Source organism: Neodiprion pinetum, chromosome 5, assembly GCF_021155775.2.
Source record: "Neodiprion pinetum isolate iyNeoPine1 chromosome 5, iyNeoPine1.2, whole genome shotgun sequence".
In the NCBI taxonomy this organism is placed as follows: Eukaryota; Metazoa; Arthropoda; class Insecta; order Hymenoptera; family Diprionidae; genus Neodiprion; species Neodiprion pinetum.
Window position 1 is genome coordinate 9072735 of NC_060236.1, and position 15017 is coordinate 9087751.

The 15017-nt window shown below is 38.9% G+C and overlaps 1 protein-coding gene across 2 annotated transcripts in view; it reads left to right on the forward strand.

The window, feature by feature from the left end:
- Positions 1 to 2550: 2550 nt before the first annotated feature.
- sog (short gastrulation) overlaps positions 2551 to 15017 on the forward strand; it is a 67139-nt gene continuing 54672 nt past the window's right edge. Inside the window, exon 1 of one of the 2 annotated variants that reach the window (XM_069136159.1) lies at positions 2551 to 3829. In XM_069136159.1, coding sequence (XP_068992260.1) covers positions 3706 to 3829 — 124 coding nt within the window. In that variant the 5' untranslated portion in view covers positions 2551 to 3705. The remainder of the gene's footprint in view (positions 3830 to 15017) is intronic. The other variant, XM_046626073.2, reaches the window with a different exon arrangement.

Genomic DNA, 15017 nt, shown 5'->3' on the forward strand with positions numbered 1-15017 from the left:
ACGGCCCAACCCTGTGCGTATCTGATGTAGAATTTTTAAATGTAACGATACATTGTTACTTCTTTCGTGGATTCTTTCAATCGTGTATTTTCACTTGGAAACTGTTCGTTCGAAGTTTGTAAGAAATCGTATATTATCAAAGCCTCCACTTTTATTGAAGAGTCGACTATTTTCCCAGGTGATTTCAGTATATTTTGTTATTTTCGATCAAAATGAAATTAATCCAGCAATAGATCAGTTAAAAATCGCTGAAAATTATCGAAAAGACCTGGAACCCATTTGAAAATCATGTAAATCGGTTATTTATGTACAACAACTATTTAATGCATGATCAACTCAAATCTCTCTCTCACGAATTGCTATTCAAGGAAATTTTGTCTTCCTAATTAAGTCGAAGCCTTACGCATCTGTGTACACAATTCTGTATTTCACCGAAACTCTGAGTTGAGAAAGAAACATACGATACGGGTATTATTCTTTTTTACAATACAAAACAGCTTTTACTTGGAATAAAAATATCCAGCAACGATATAATCAAGACTAATAACTTCTTTGAAGACATAAAAACACGTAACAACGGCAAGTTTGTTTTCGCTAAGGAATGGAACACGTGAAACTTTGTTATGCCGTACAAATACTCGAAAAGCAACGTTTATTGAGCCTTTGCAGGTGAACCTTCATTTTCACATCTCAAGCATATCAATCGAATAATACTACATAGAATGAAGGTAAATAGTATACGTGTTAACTGTAATCTTAAAATCTCTAGTAAACTTAGGTACTTGAGATACTTGAGCATACATAAATTTATCAGCAGATACACATTTCGCAAAACTTATGTAAACATACATGCATGTATACGTACAATCTTGTACGTTACTCCTTGTCGTAAAACAATTGCAAAAGAATGACGAATGAAATATGAATTAGATTCCAGTGCCGAAAAATTCCGAAAGATTATATACATATAACAGGGAAATTTAAAATCTCTCATTGTGCGATTACAATCATTTTATTTGCTCATTTTAGCAAATAACACAATGCCATACCAATTTTGGACAATTGTACGAATGTACACTGGGAGACAATGAATCTGAGACAGCTAATTTTTTCCACTAGACAGTTATGTTGGCAACACAGAGAAACCTACAGCGCCATAGTCGGCCGAGCGCGAAACTAACTTAATCTCAATAAACATAACATAACCCATGACCCTCGAATCTGTCCTTAAAATACCGCGGAGATAATGACTTGTTGGATTGACACGTATTCTAAGATTAGATTCGACGGTCATGGGTTATGGTTTGTTTATTGAGATTGAGTTAGTTTCGCGATTGGCCGACTGTGGCGCTGTAGGTTTATCTGTGTTGCCAACATAATGTCTAGTGTGAAAAATTAACCGTCTCAGATTCATTGTCCCCAAGTGTACATACATCGTAACAGTATGCAACAAACTGTATAATATCAATTGTTATTTCCGTTTAACTATTCGTTGTACTGCCATTATTAGGTAATTTATATTACGATCTTTACCAAAATGTAAAAGCAAAATAAAGAAATAAAAAAATTCTCAACATCGTATCGCAACATAGTGAAATAATAAATTATATCAACCAAAGTACCATGTTACCTAAATTATAACACAGAGAGATTTAAAATTAAATAATTAAGGGTAATTTCGAGTCGTCGAGTAGAATGCCGCAGACATTAGGTTCGGAAAGGTCGTCGTTGGTGCCGGAGAGTAGTTTTCTACCTTAGTCGCGGTGCTCTTCTTGCGCAGATCTCTGGCCGAGAAGAGGCGGCAAAGGTGAGGAACGAAAGGGAATAAGTGCACGCGAGTCGGCGTCGCTCCGCACACCTCGCAGCCGTTTCCACCCGAGTCATTCGCGTGGTTCGCGGTCAAGCGTCGCGGCAGGGGGGGGGGGGGCGCGATTCGCGCTTGTCACACGCACGGAGGTTCGACTCTCTCCGAGAGCCGGTCACGGGCGAAACCGGCGTCACACTCGACGCGCGACGCTCGACGAACCAGGAGCGCCTCCGTCTCGCCTCGCATCGCGCCGTTCTTCATTTCGATATAGACGGAAGTGCGCGCGGATAGAAAACACAGACGAGGTATAAGATTTAACCGAGGATTTTGGTAGAAGAATATTACAGGATCGAAGAAGCTCAGCGCAATTGCGCGATTTAGGAATCAGATTTTATTAACTGCGTAAATCGGCTTGCTAATTCTCAATCTCTTAAAATGCGTATAATTGTTTATTGAGCAACGTTTTCACCGTAGCACAGATACTAGGTATAACTAGTTTGAAACCCGCGCGAAACGTAAAGCTGTTGATATTAGATTGAAATTTGTATTAGCTATCACCGATCGAGGATGATAATCGATCGCGCAAAGTTGACGGGTAAAATCTGTAACGTATCGAGCCCCGAAAAGGCGACGAATTCGTTCTCGTTCGATATTCCCGAATCGTCCGCGATCCGCGTGTGCCGCGCGCGTTGCAGTACCTCTCCTCATCCCCCCCCCCCCCCCTCCCCCTCCCGTTGCGATCCTCCCACCTTCGTCTCACCGTCGTCGACGTAGTTCGTCGGTAGTTTTCGTGCGTTCGTCAGTCAGTCAGTCAGTCAGTCAGTCAGTCAGTCAGTCAGAGAGTGAGGCGTTGACCGTGTCGCGACTCGTATGATCGTGTTTAGCGACAACCAGCAGAACGGAGGAGGAGAGTAGCGCGCGTGGCCCGTAATCTAGCCGCATTTACGGTGAGACACAGAGGGAGAAAGAGAGTGAGAGAGGGATCGCTTTACCTCGGCCAAATGCAGAGAGCCCCCGATCACGAGCAGCAGCGAGTGCCTGCCGAGTAGTCGCAGAGTCGCAGTCTCTTAGGTATATCGGACGGTGGCGGTACGTAGAGAGAGGGCTCGAGTTCGCGACGACAATAACATTGGCTCGCCTCTCGCCGACGATGGATCTTATAAACGCGTAGCGGCCGCGATTTCGCTCTCTTACTCAGCGTAGAGTCGCCGCTTATCTCCCCGTGCGATGAGACGCGTAACGACAAGACGTTGAGACCCGCCCTCGTGTCTCTTTTAGTGTGTACCTATCGTTTTTCTTACGCGTGTATTTATTCCTACGTAGATCGGATTCCGAGATCACGCAGGTGCGTAACCCGCCGTTAACAACCGCCGCTCGCACCTCTCGCCCTTAAGTCGATTCGACTCTACTGTATCCGACCTCCTTATCACCTGTGCGCCGTTGCTCTCCGGCTATCTGTGCGTTCTGCCCCAGTGACTGCGGAGTGCGGAGAGGCCGCGGTTGTACACTGTGCCGTGTTTTCTTCTCTTACCTGTAACGTCAACGCAACTTTTGGGAGTGTTTTGCTCGTGCTCGTGCAACGCGACGAGATAATACACAAACGATCCGCCTGTAATTATCGCAATTCTGCTCGCGCTCGATACGCGCGCGTAATAACACGGAGTAGCAACAACAAGATTGCTATCATTGTTATTATTGAACGCAGTGCTTCGTCACGATTATTTATTTCTCCCTCCTTTTATATACATATACATATTTAAAATTAATACTTTGATCATATAAACTCTTAAACTTTTTATAAAAATACACATCCCGATCCGATCGTCAGTGCGTGTTTGTGCGCGTGCTTGTGATATTGTATTGTTCGAAAGTGATACTTTTGAGGAACTTCCTCGAAGATGATGCACAATCGCCTTCTTCTCGCCCTCGCGGCGCTTCTGGTATTGCTGCTGATCGGTGAGGCGCGTCGCGTCGCTCCGCTACTCGAAGACGATTTGGCCAGGAGACCGCATAGACCGGCAGGTAAGCCAGAGCTGCGACGCTGTCTCACTATCTCTCTCTCTCTCTCTCTTTGATGTGCGAGTGGGTAAATGGGTGCAGGATGGATGGATGGATGGACGGATGCACGCGTATATCGGTGTTTGTTCTCCTCCCCTTATCGCGCGTGGACAACCCGAGGTAAGAAATAAAAAATTTGAAACGAGAGGATGGAACGCGGTGAAAGAGAAGAGGCACGGTTTCTTTTTTTTTTTTTTATTATTATGGTTATTATTGTTATTATTAATATTAATATTATCACTATCGTTCCGTTTTTCAACTGCAATAAATGCGGATGTTGAAAGTACCGAGTAACGAAAATTTTCGGAAAAACTTGTCGCTGTTTCGTGCAACTTTACGTACAGTGATACGTACTTTGTAAAAATTTTTTAAGGCGTGGAGTTTAGTAAATATTGTTGTTAATTTTCTAGTTAAACTTATTTCCGACAATTCGCCCTAAGTTTTGATGTAACGATTTTTCCCAATTGTTTTTAATCCCGATAGTCGCTACTGCACCGCCTCATTCGATTATCTTCGAAGACCTTAGCGTTGGAAAACCATGTTTTTGTAGATGGTGAAAGTTTGATCAAAATAACGAGGCAAGTCGCTAGAAGTATTGAAAATTTATAATTATTATTTATAATACAATATAAAGTAGTAATAAAACTTTCTTACAACTGAGCGTAATAATCGAGCGAAAAATCAAATTCAATGTAATAAGGAAATAATGACGAAGGGTACTATCGAAAGAATGACGTAGTCTTCGAGGCGGACCTAATAGACTTAGGTAGGTACCAAATACGAAATGTGGGTGTCTGGATCGTGTAGGTATACCCGATTGTATTTTCGTTGGCGCCGTGGGTAGATCGCGAGGGTATTAGGTATGAGAGCCTGTCATCTCAGAGCCATACTTCAGCTTTGAATGATGGATCACGTGTTATTCTCAATCATATATGGTTGCAATATCGTTCTAGCGCGCTGATCAGCTGAGGAATACGCGAATGATGCATATAGTATAGAATGTAGGTATTCATAGGCGACGCGACGGTGGGCTGAACATTTATATATAATGTGTATACACAATATATATATATATATATATATATATATATATATATATATATATATATATATATATATATATACATCCACAAGTAGTATGCGATAATACATGATAATACTATTTCAAAGCCAAAGTATACGATTGTACGTGTGTATCATACATGTGCGTAAAACGTAGGTACCGAAGTATCGTACCGTATACATCCTTATTACAGGATTATAACGATACGCATAATCTTTCTTATAATTTATGTATGTATTAGGGTGGTCCTTGTTTAGGGTGTTGACGAATTTTTACCGCCCCATCACTGAAATCAATTTCAAATCATTTAAAAAGAGTCGCCAAATTTTTTCAGATTCTTACAGCAAGTCTGAGACAGCCCGCATTGTGATCGAAGTTTCTTATGGAAGTGACACGAGAAAAACTTTTTTTCGCACTATATATTTTATCGTGAAAGTAACAATGTTCCAAAAAATCTGTAACTGCGAGGTTTTAGTCGGCATTAGCGATGCTGTATGAAAAAAAATACACATCATCGTACGAGGCAATCTAGACGAATTGCACTTCCTCTAAATAAAAACAAAAGTCGGGTTTCGAGGTTGTGCAATTCGTCTAGATTGCCTGGTACGATGATGTGTATTTTTCCCCAGATAGTAGCACTAATTCTCACCAAAACCTCGCGGTTACAGATTATTCGGAACGTTATTACTCTTGCAATAAAATATATACTGAGAAAAAAAGTTTTACGCATGTTAATTTCCATAAGAAACTTCGATCACAATGCGGAGACTATCTTAGATTCGATGTAAAAATCTGAAAAAATTAGGCCATTGTTTTCGAATTATTTGAAGTTGATTTGGGGGATAGTCTGGCAAAAATTCGTCAACACCCTGAATAAGGACCGCCCTAATATATATGTATATATATTGATAACAAGTATGTGTGAAGAGAAGAGAAAATAAGAATCTAGATGTTATTTTAATCCTACATCGGAAGCGATATGCAAATGGCACAGACTTTTCTATTATCATCGATGCAGTCTTTAAGAATGAGAAAGATTTTTTTTTTCGTTGGCTTGGTCAAGGGGTGAATTTTCACCGTATAAAAGATTGACACCATGATTACGTATTTACGTGATTATTCACATTTTACAGAGTGATTACCGTTATTTCTCATGACTTCTAAAGAAATTCATACGATTTCTTCGGGTTACAAAGAGTTTCCTGTAATCCTAAATCATTTCTCATACACTACCAATGACTGAACCTTGACGATTGGTAGTGCGACATTTTTTTTTTTTTTTTTTTCAATGTTACCGATTTCAATGCGATTTCGAATGATATTGACACGTGAATCGCTTCGGTGAAACACACGTTGGGTTTTATTCTGGATTGAAAAACTTTTCATCTTGAACATTATTCTTGTTTCCTTTGAAATCTCTACCGCACAGGTTTAGACTCGTCTTCTGCAGCTGGTTTTTGATCGATGATAAAAGCAAAGAATTATATATACCGAGTCGAAATACAACAACAACTGTCTGTGGAATCTGGGATTAAACCTGTTTCTTGAAAACGCGCGTTGACTCATTGACCTCAAATTTAACGACATTGCCGGATGATTTTAACGTCATACTTTTTGCTGGGAGTTAATAATTCCTATTTTCTGAGGATAAAATCTATTACGTGAAAGAATGCAGATATTGTGGGAAATCGGCTTTCGTCGCTGTCGTTGCGAGAGTCAAGATTTGACGATGCGAGATTTTATATCGTAAAACGGGAATGCAAAATATCATCGTTGTTCTTTTTTTTTTTTTCTCTCTTTATTTAACGCAACCGCTCCGATTGTGAGTCTGAATTATGAAGAAAAATCGACCAAGAATGAAAAAGCCTGATCAAGCAATATAAAATTCGGAATAATAATTTTATCAACACTTCGTCGGCGGAGTTTGACAATAAGTAAAGATCAGAAGCGTCTTGGCATCTGAGGTGCTGCAATCTCCGTGAATGAACGCTCCAACTTTTCCTGTTTTTCGTTCTACCTCCTCGCTCACTTTCTCTGCGCATCCCCGAAGATTTCCGAAGAAGATTGTAAAATCTGTAAAAGCATAGAAAAACGCAAGAAACGATTGTTTCCTGATAATCTTTCAGAGACCGTCTCTTTAGAACAAAGAATTTGTATATTTTACACGTGCGTATAAATGCGTAGCGTGCGTAAAACGTGCTTCGCGATAAATAAAACATATGCGAAATTATAAAAAAAAATTTTTGTAACGTGGCGATAAGAGTGGTAAATAAATAACAGTCAGATAGTATATATTTTTCTTTTCCTTAACCGACGATGATAATCCGACCGTCGTCCGAGGAACTGCATTTACGGATCCGCCTGCATTTATGCATTACACAAATACTTAATAATATATATCTTTCGCTGTCGGATCAACGCGTTTTCATATCCGGCGTCCCGCGGCCATTGCATTGCATGCAGACGAAAAACGTCTGATTGGCTTATTAATAGGCGGTTAACTTACCTCGGTTTTTCACCCAGGTAGCGTGCTGCTGCTGTGCATGGCTTGAGGCCAGCGAGAAATCATCATCGTTTAGTCAAACAGGCTGCCGGCGTCGCGGCGTTGATAGCGTCTCGACATGCGCAGGTATAACATAACACATACCTACCTTGCACCGATGCCGGCATGCCCATTTACACAGCCGGGCATTACGCACCTATGCGTGCATATCAGCTCTAACGTCTCTGCGACGGAGATAACGCGCCGGAATACCCGCAACGTCTCGTATATCAACGATGCGCGGTTGGCAATAGTTGGAAAAATGGAATGTACACTGCCAAAAATTTCATTTGCTCACAGTAACTAGAAAAGTTCGGTAAAACAGGTATCGTTAAGAAAACTGTTTGAACATTGTTGGAATTACGAAAAACGAGGTAATCGTCGATCCTTTTTGGTAATTGCAACGCGTAATCAATTTTTTCGGTTTAGCGAGCGTTAAATTTTCGCAACAGTTGCAAGAAAATCTAGTAACAGTGATCGCAATGAGAAAGAATAGTAACGGGGACACTTGAATTTCCGGTAACAGCTAGAAAACTAATTTTCATTTTCTACCTAGAACTATATTTTCCGATTGTGGTAAAAAATGAAAATGGTTAAGGACCGAGCGGTAACCGGAACTAAGAATTTCTCTCAGTTTAGAACGGTTTGAAAAATGTCCAGCAGTGCTACTTGCGCCGATGAAACAATAGCAAGTTTCGGCAACTCGAGCTGGTCGGATCGTATCAATGATTTGAAAAAGGGCTTGTCGATAGAACAACGTCCCGGATGATTAAGCTCTGGTATGTTTTTGACACATTCAATTGTAACATTTTTCGGCTCATTAAGCTCGCCGGAAAAATCCCTCCACAAGCTGTTTGAAAAACGTTAAAGAAATTTGAGTTTATGACACGATCTCGGTTGTGGGGATCTTTACAGTAAACAGAATGATCCACGACGCACAAGAATCGGATGAAAAACATCAACGTTTAAGAATTTTAAACGTTAAAATTACAAAACCGTTTTTCGAATTCTATCAAATCTCATCATCTCTGTCACGTTTAGTCGTAGAGATATTATATTTATTGCTTTATTTACGTTAACGTTAAGATTTTTCAAACGTGTTTTTTCCCCTGTTTTCTCAGCTTTCGATTGAGACCATGTCTCCGGGAGACTGGTCGAAAGAAAGGTAAGGGGGGGAGATCCTCTCATTTTCCGTGTATCCGATTTCTCCCATCATATTTATCTCCTTCCCTCTCCTCGATTTCTGCACTCGCTCGTTCGCGACGCGTCCCATGCAGCATTATTTATTATTAGATGTTTCTCCTCGAGCGGGTTAGATCCATTGGCCTCCAACCGATGCACCGTGCACGGATCGCTGCAGTGCCTTACAGTGCAACGCGCTGGCCGTAAAAGCTGGGAAAGCTTTTTTACGACTTGAGAAATTCTAGCTAGCTATTTCCGGTACCCGGCCAACAGTTGTTCCGGGTTCTCCTACACCCACTGTGTTCACGTACACGTTATAATAGATTATAAAGATTGGCCTTAAAATTGACATTACGTAAAACAATTGTTGTGCTTACTTGTTGAAATTGCAAACTACTTCGGAAATCATTCGCTTTTAAATCTGCCGAAATCACTCGAAATCGTGCGTAATCGTTCGAAATCAAATGAAATCACGTGTAATCGCTTAAAATTTCGAGAAATCGCATAAAATCGCACATCACAATCACTTGAAATCACTTGAAATCAACGCTCAAAATCTCTTGATATCGCGAGATTATTTGAAAAGCAGTCACTTTGCAGTTGCTTGAAATCAGTTGAAATTAGTTGAAATTACGTGTGATCGAGTGAAATCGCTTAACATCGCAAACCACTCTGGAATGCAGTCACTTTATAGTCGCTTGAAATTACTTGGAATAATTTGAAATCGTTTGAAATCACTTGAAATCAGTTACAGTCATTCGAAATCACTCAAAATTAGATGAAATCGCGTAAAATGTCTTGAAATCACTTGAAATCACTCAAAATCATTGAAAATTACATGAAATTGCATGAAATCACATAAAATCGCGTGAAATATCTTGAAATCGCATAAAATCACACGTGTATTCACTTATTGAAAATCTCTTTGAATCCACTAGAGATCACATGAAATTGCATAAAATTATATGAAGTCCCTTGAATACTGCTTGAAATCGCTTTTCACCTGATCTATGAGCGAATATACTCCCTCGGGAATTATCGTCTACGAAAGATCGCACGGATGATAAAAAAAAAAAAAAAATTTCGAACTTGGTGGGACGCGAAGCCGCATTGACGGTCAAATATAACTTCTTCGCATGTGATCATCTAAGGCGATCGGTAATAGGTTCTGCAGCATTATAAGTCTACGTACCGCAGGGTGCGTGACGCCGGAGCTTCAGAGCTTTTTCTACAGCGTTCTCTATACACGCAACGCGAGTTGGTGTACAGATCCAATGGGATGGATACCTGTTGCGCACTTAGGTAGATATATAAGTGCACCGCAGAAACGCACAACGTGCGGTACGTGAACCTGACGTGCATGCATGCCATATTGTCTTTTCTTTCGAGCCCGCAACGAATTGATAAATGTGTCTGCAGCTTCTGCTTGTATGCAGCTTAATTCTGCTGCTGCCGCCTTCTCCACAGGTAGGATGATTCGATGATTTATTGCCTACCATTTACGTTGGCTTGAAACTAATTTTCGCTCGCCAGTTACTTCCCTCATCATCCGGTATAAGCTCGGGAATTAAAAAATAAAAACCGCACGCTGGTTGACTTGTTCTGGTTTTCCTCGCTTTTCATCTTTTTATGGTACGTGTATACAATGATTTGATAATCATAATAATAAGGCATAGAGAATTTTATCGGCGTGAATACGTCTAGATTATATACAATTACAAAACGTAACTCATTTCTTATCCAGATTTTCACTTTTTTTTATATATCAAGATTGCGCATTCTACGTATCACGGTAGATATGCTTTACCCGTGTTGTCATTTACTCGCACGTATATTATACGCGTAGGTAAGTTGTGTTAAATCATATGCGCGATCTCACCGCGTTCGTCGTCCTGCAGACATATCCTTAAACAGATTTTCCCACACTTTCTCAAATTCCGATCAATCTTTGCGAGATGCTCGCGGTTCGTCGATCTGCACCGTTTATACATGTGATATCCATAGGTTATGTATAGTAAGAGTAGATAACCTGCATACATCTGAAAAGGATGTCCGTAGGTATACATATTGTCCATTTATCGACAAATCTGTTTCTCTTTTTAACGTGTATAATTTATTTGGAAAAATATGTATTTTTTTTTTTTGGGGTGGAGGATAACGATTATAGATAGGAATGATTATGCGAAAGTGAAAGATCAAAACCTGCAAATGTATAGTAATAAATGGCGATGCAAAGTCGGGAGAATTTCAAAGCGCCCTTTAAAATACGGGATTTATGCGAGAATTTCCCATAGAAACCGGGAATTCCCGCTGAAATATTGCCGTTTCTACGTTCACCCGCTGAAAAACGAATATTTAAAAATAAATGGTTTTCATGAACGTGAAAGTCGGTTTCATGAAATTTTTCGAACACATAGAAAAGTCAAAATGTAGAAATGTTGGAGTACAGAAAGCTGTAATATAAAATTGTCACAACGAATAAGAATACAACGGCATTGTGAGGGTTGTGTATTTTGATTTTCTACACCTTACCTTTAGTTTTGGACTTGTCCGGACTTCGGCTTTCCACATTTTGAAAATTCTATACCTCGACCCTTTTATTTTCCGACTTTTCTACATTTTTGACTCCACCGGAATTCATCAGTTCTACACGTCTTCGAATGTATAACATCGTTTAATGTTGATTGTATCACGACAACGCAAAAACGCCGTAAAAATCATTATGTGCAAATTTACGGAACTTTTGGAAAAAGTAACCGGGAATTTACGGCAATTATACGGGAATATTGAATTCCGATGTCGCTGGGCACCCTGTTTATTGCATTATTACAGTCTTTCACACTACGGAGTCGGTGAGGGATTGTAGGGATCATTTTTACAGCAATGGTCACAAACGTATTTGCGTTTGCCTTTGTGTCTGTCTATGGACATAAGCTTGTAAACTCGGTACAGCCGTAAATTAGGTGCAGGTACCCTGGACTTGAAGATGATTTGGTAGCGTTTGCTTGGTAATTCCTGAGGGTGGCGTTATAATGCGTTTTCGGTAAATTGCTTAGGCATGTATATACATACATACTGTATATATATATACATGTATAAATAAAGCCTGACCCTCTTCCAATTTGTTTAAACTTCGTGAAAACTTACTTTTACTAGTCGAGAGTGTCTGTGATTTTTTTTTTAATTTTGACTCGACGACGCTTGGACGTTAGCATTCGGTATATAATATGTGCGGAAATCGGAAACGTGTCCGAAGTGTAATGAAATATTACTCGAACACTATTGATTGTATGAAAAAAAAAAAAAAAACGTTGCACGTGAGAAAGTTTCAGTTTTGAGTGAACTTCAACGTCAAAATATGCAAAAAGTTATCGCGGCCGCTTGAAAGTCCGTAAAAGCTGAAAGAATATTAGTTTTTGACATTTCTAAAAGAACGGCATAATTTTTACCGTCAAAAATTTCATACAATGTTCCTTTCCTACTGTTCGGAAACATGTGTGAACTTCATGATGGTCCGGGATCTGGTTTCCAAGCTACGCATTTTTTTTTCAGATTAATCCGTATCAATAGAGGTTGGTAATTATTACCAGGCTATAAGCTTTTTATTTAATAATATTCCTAAGACCGCTTTTCCGCACCGATCGTGCGGTGAAATACTCTCATGTATGTGGGACACGGTTTATTATACATATGTATACGTGTACCTGTCTGTTTGTACGTAAGTCGTGAAATATGTTGTAATGTTGTGACGTTTATTACAACCGTCTGTGGGTATAAATTTTATACGTACCTATACGTATTGTATGTACTTAGAAACTGTCTTATTGCTCTCTCGTCGTAATTCTATTATAGGCGCATACGTTATTACACACATTGTACATAGGCAGACAGATGTGCACGATGTAGGTACATAACTAGTTTGCGGAATATCACCGTTACGATTCGCATAGCTCTTATACGGTGCTGCATTTTACGGTATATATATATATATATGTATACATGAGATGGATGATGATGTTGAAAATTCTTACGAATCAAGTAACAGAAATCAAGCGATTCCATCTCACGATTAACCCTTTGAGTAATAGCGGTTAGTATTCTTACCACCTATTTTATACAAATTTTTTGTATATTTAGAGGAATTTGATAACATATTTCTTTGCGGTTTTCTTGCTAATCCTGATATAATACTATAATAGGTTTTCAATACTCTAGAGCAATTATTGCGATGTAATGTAAATTATTATTGTTGGAAAGAAATTGATTGAAAAAAATTGTGAAAATCGGAAGAATAGATTTATTTCCGATGAAAATACCTCTCTACGCACTTACATGTTTTACATAAATTAGAAATTTTTCAGAGTCGCTGATTACGAATCTGAAAGCAGATTTTGAAACTTCGGTACGTCGAATCGAATCAGCGACACCGATAACCATTGCATAGAGCTTTTTGACCGGATTAGATCATATTTGAAATATACGTCCGCAGTTTTGCATAAGCTATCTTGAATTTTTTAGATCTGATTTCAGATTCGTAATCAGCGACCTCAAAAACTATGAAATACTATCTTGTCATAAAATTTGATTCAGCGGAATAATGTGTGACTCAATCAATAAAAGTACCGAATCAAATAAATTTAGGAAGTTTTATTTTTTTTGAAATTAGTTGAATACGTGTAAAAAAGTAGTTTTCACTTCCGGTTTTAGCTTCAAATGATCATACTTGATCAAAGAATTTTGGAGAATTTTTTCGAAAATTTAAACAATGTTCCGGTTTTAACCTTTGAAAATTTTTAGAAGCAAAAAAGCAACGGTTTGCGAAAAAAATTGGAAATAATTCAGGAGTGCTATTTAAGGTTAGGACAATCGTATAAAGAATTATGAACGAAATAAAAAATGGTAGGGAAAAATCATTTGTCGAGTTGGCGTGGAATACCTCATATATTGTATGAAGTATAATATATCTTGTGCGATTCAACAGTCTACTGTCTTTATTTATACATATATTTATAATCGTAACAATTAACAGTTGAAAACCGACTGGGGTAGCGATTGAAAATTTGCCGAATTTTGAATTTGAAAATTGAATATTTAGCTTAATAACAGCTACCGGAAATAGCTTGAAAAATATGTAATACGATAATATAAACTTATGAAGAGTTGTAACGCGGCATTTTATATTCGTAAGAGTGCGGTGGTTGGCATTCTTCAAGTCTATATATATATACACGTATCCATATCCATGTATAATACTTTGCTCGTACGTTATAGAATACCGGTGTGTATTGACTGGCGCGATAAGAAAACGTTCTGGTTAACGTCGCGAAATATTATAATTTTCGATTTATCAGCTTGCGAGAAAAACATGTACAAGTACGTAATTAGTATTTTTATATTAACGTGTATCTTTCTATAATGCCAGATGTAGCGATGAATTCTCATCATACATTCATCGTCGAGAATTGTGGAAAAATTGCGTTAGCTTGAATGAAGAAGTTATGTCCGAACGATCGAAAAGTCTATAATTCACATCGATAAACATGTTAAACACGCGCATTTCATATTTTTAAAGAAAATTTTCATCAGGCATAATATATTTATTCGAAACACTTTTTTTTTTATTCATCTTTATTATTTGTACAAATCGTGCGACGTCGTAGCGAGCTTTGTTGATTCCAGAAATTCATGCACCGTTTAGAAATTTCCAGTCAAAAGTAGTAAAGCACTTGTCTGTATAAATACCGGCGTATATAATATAATAAAATTATTTATGTAGACTTGTTAATGTGCAATCGTACACTTGGCGCGCAGTGTACGTGTCGTACATCATACTTAGATGTACCTATGTATGGATTTGTTAAAAGGATTTTATTCATGCCTCTTCATTCGTCGGTTTGATCTCCGGCTTAAGATTTCTGTTTAATTAAACCCTTCAGCCCCTGAAGCGGACAGACGTCACAGTGCGAAGCATTGTCTGACATTTTCTTAAAACAACTCTTACGTTCCAGTATTAAGTCATCGAGATTCGGTACGTTGTTTGTTGAAAAATTGTTTCATTAATCCGCGCTCACTTCCATACCTATAAACCGATCCGTATGAAATCGGCCAATCCGCGTCAATGGTATAGTTTATCACAGAAAAACGTGCAGAGTGACATACGTGTAGGTATAATCGACGGACCGATTCCCGTTGAATATTAAACGTTCGCACATGGATGCAGCGTATACGAGGTGGTGATTAATCGCCTCCTGATCACTCGTGCATGCGACGATATGTACCGGGACAATATCTTGAAACTTGAAAATCAACCGCGCATGCGCCAAATAATTCAATCTCATTGGTCGGCGATATTCTTGTCTGCGATG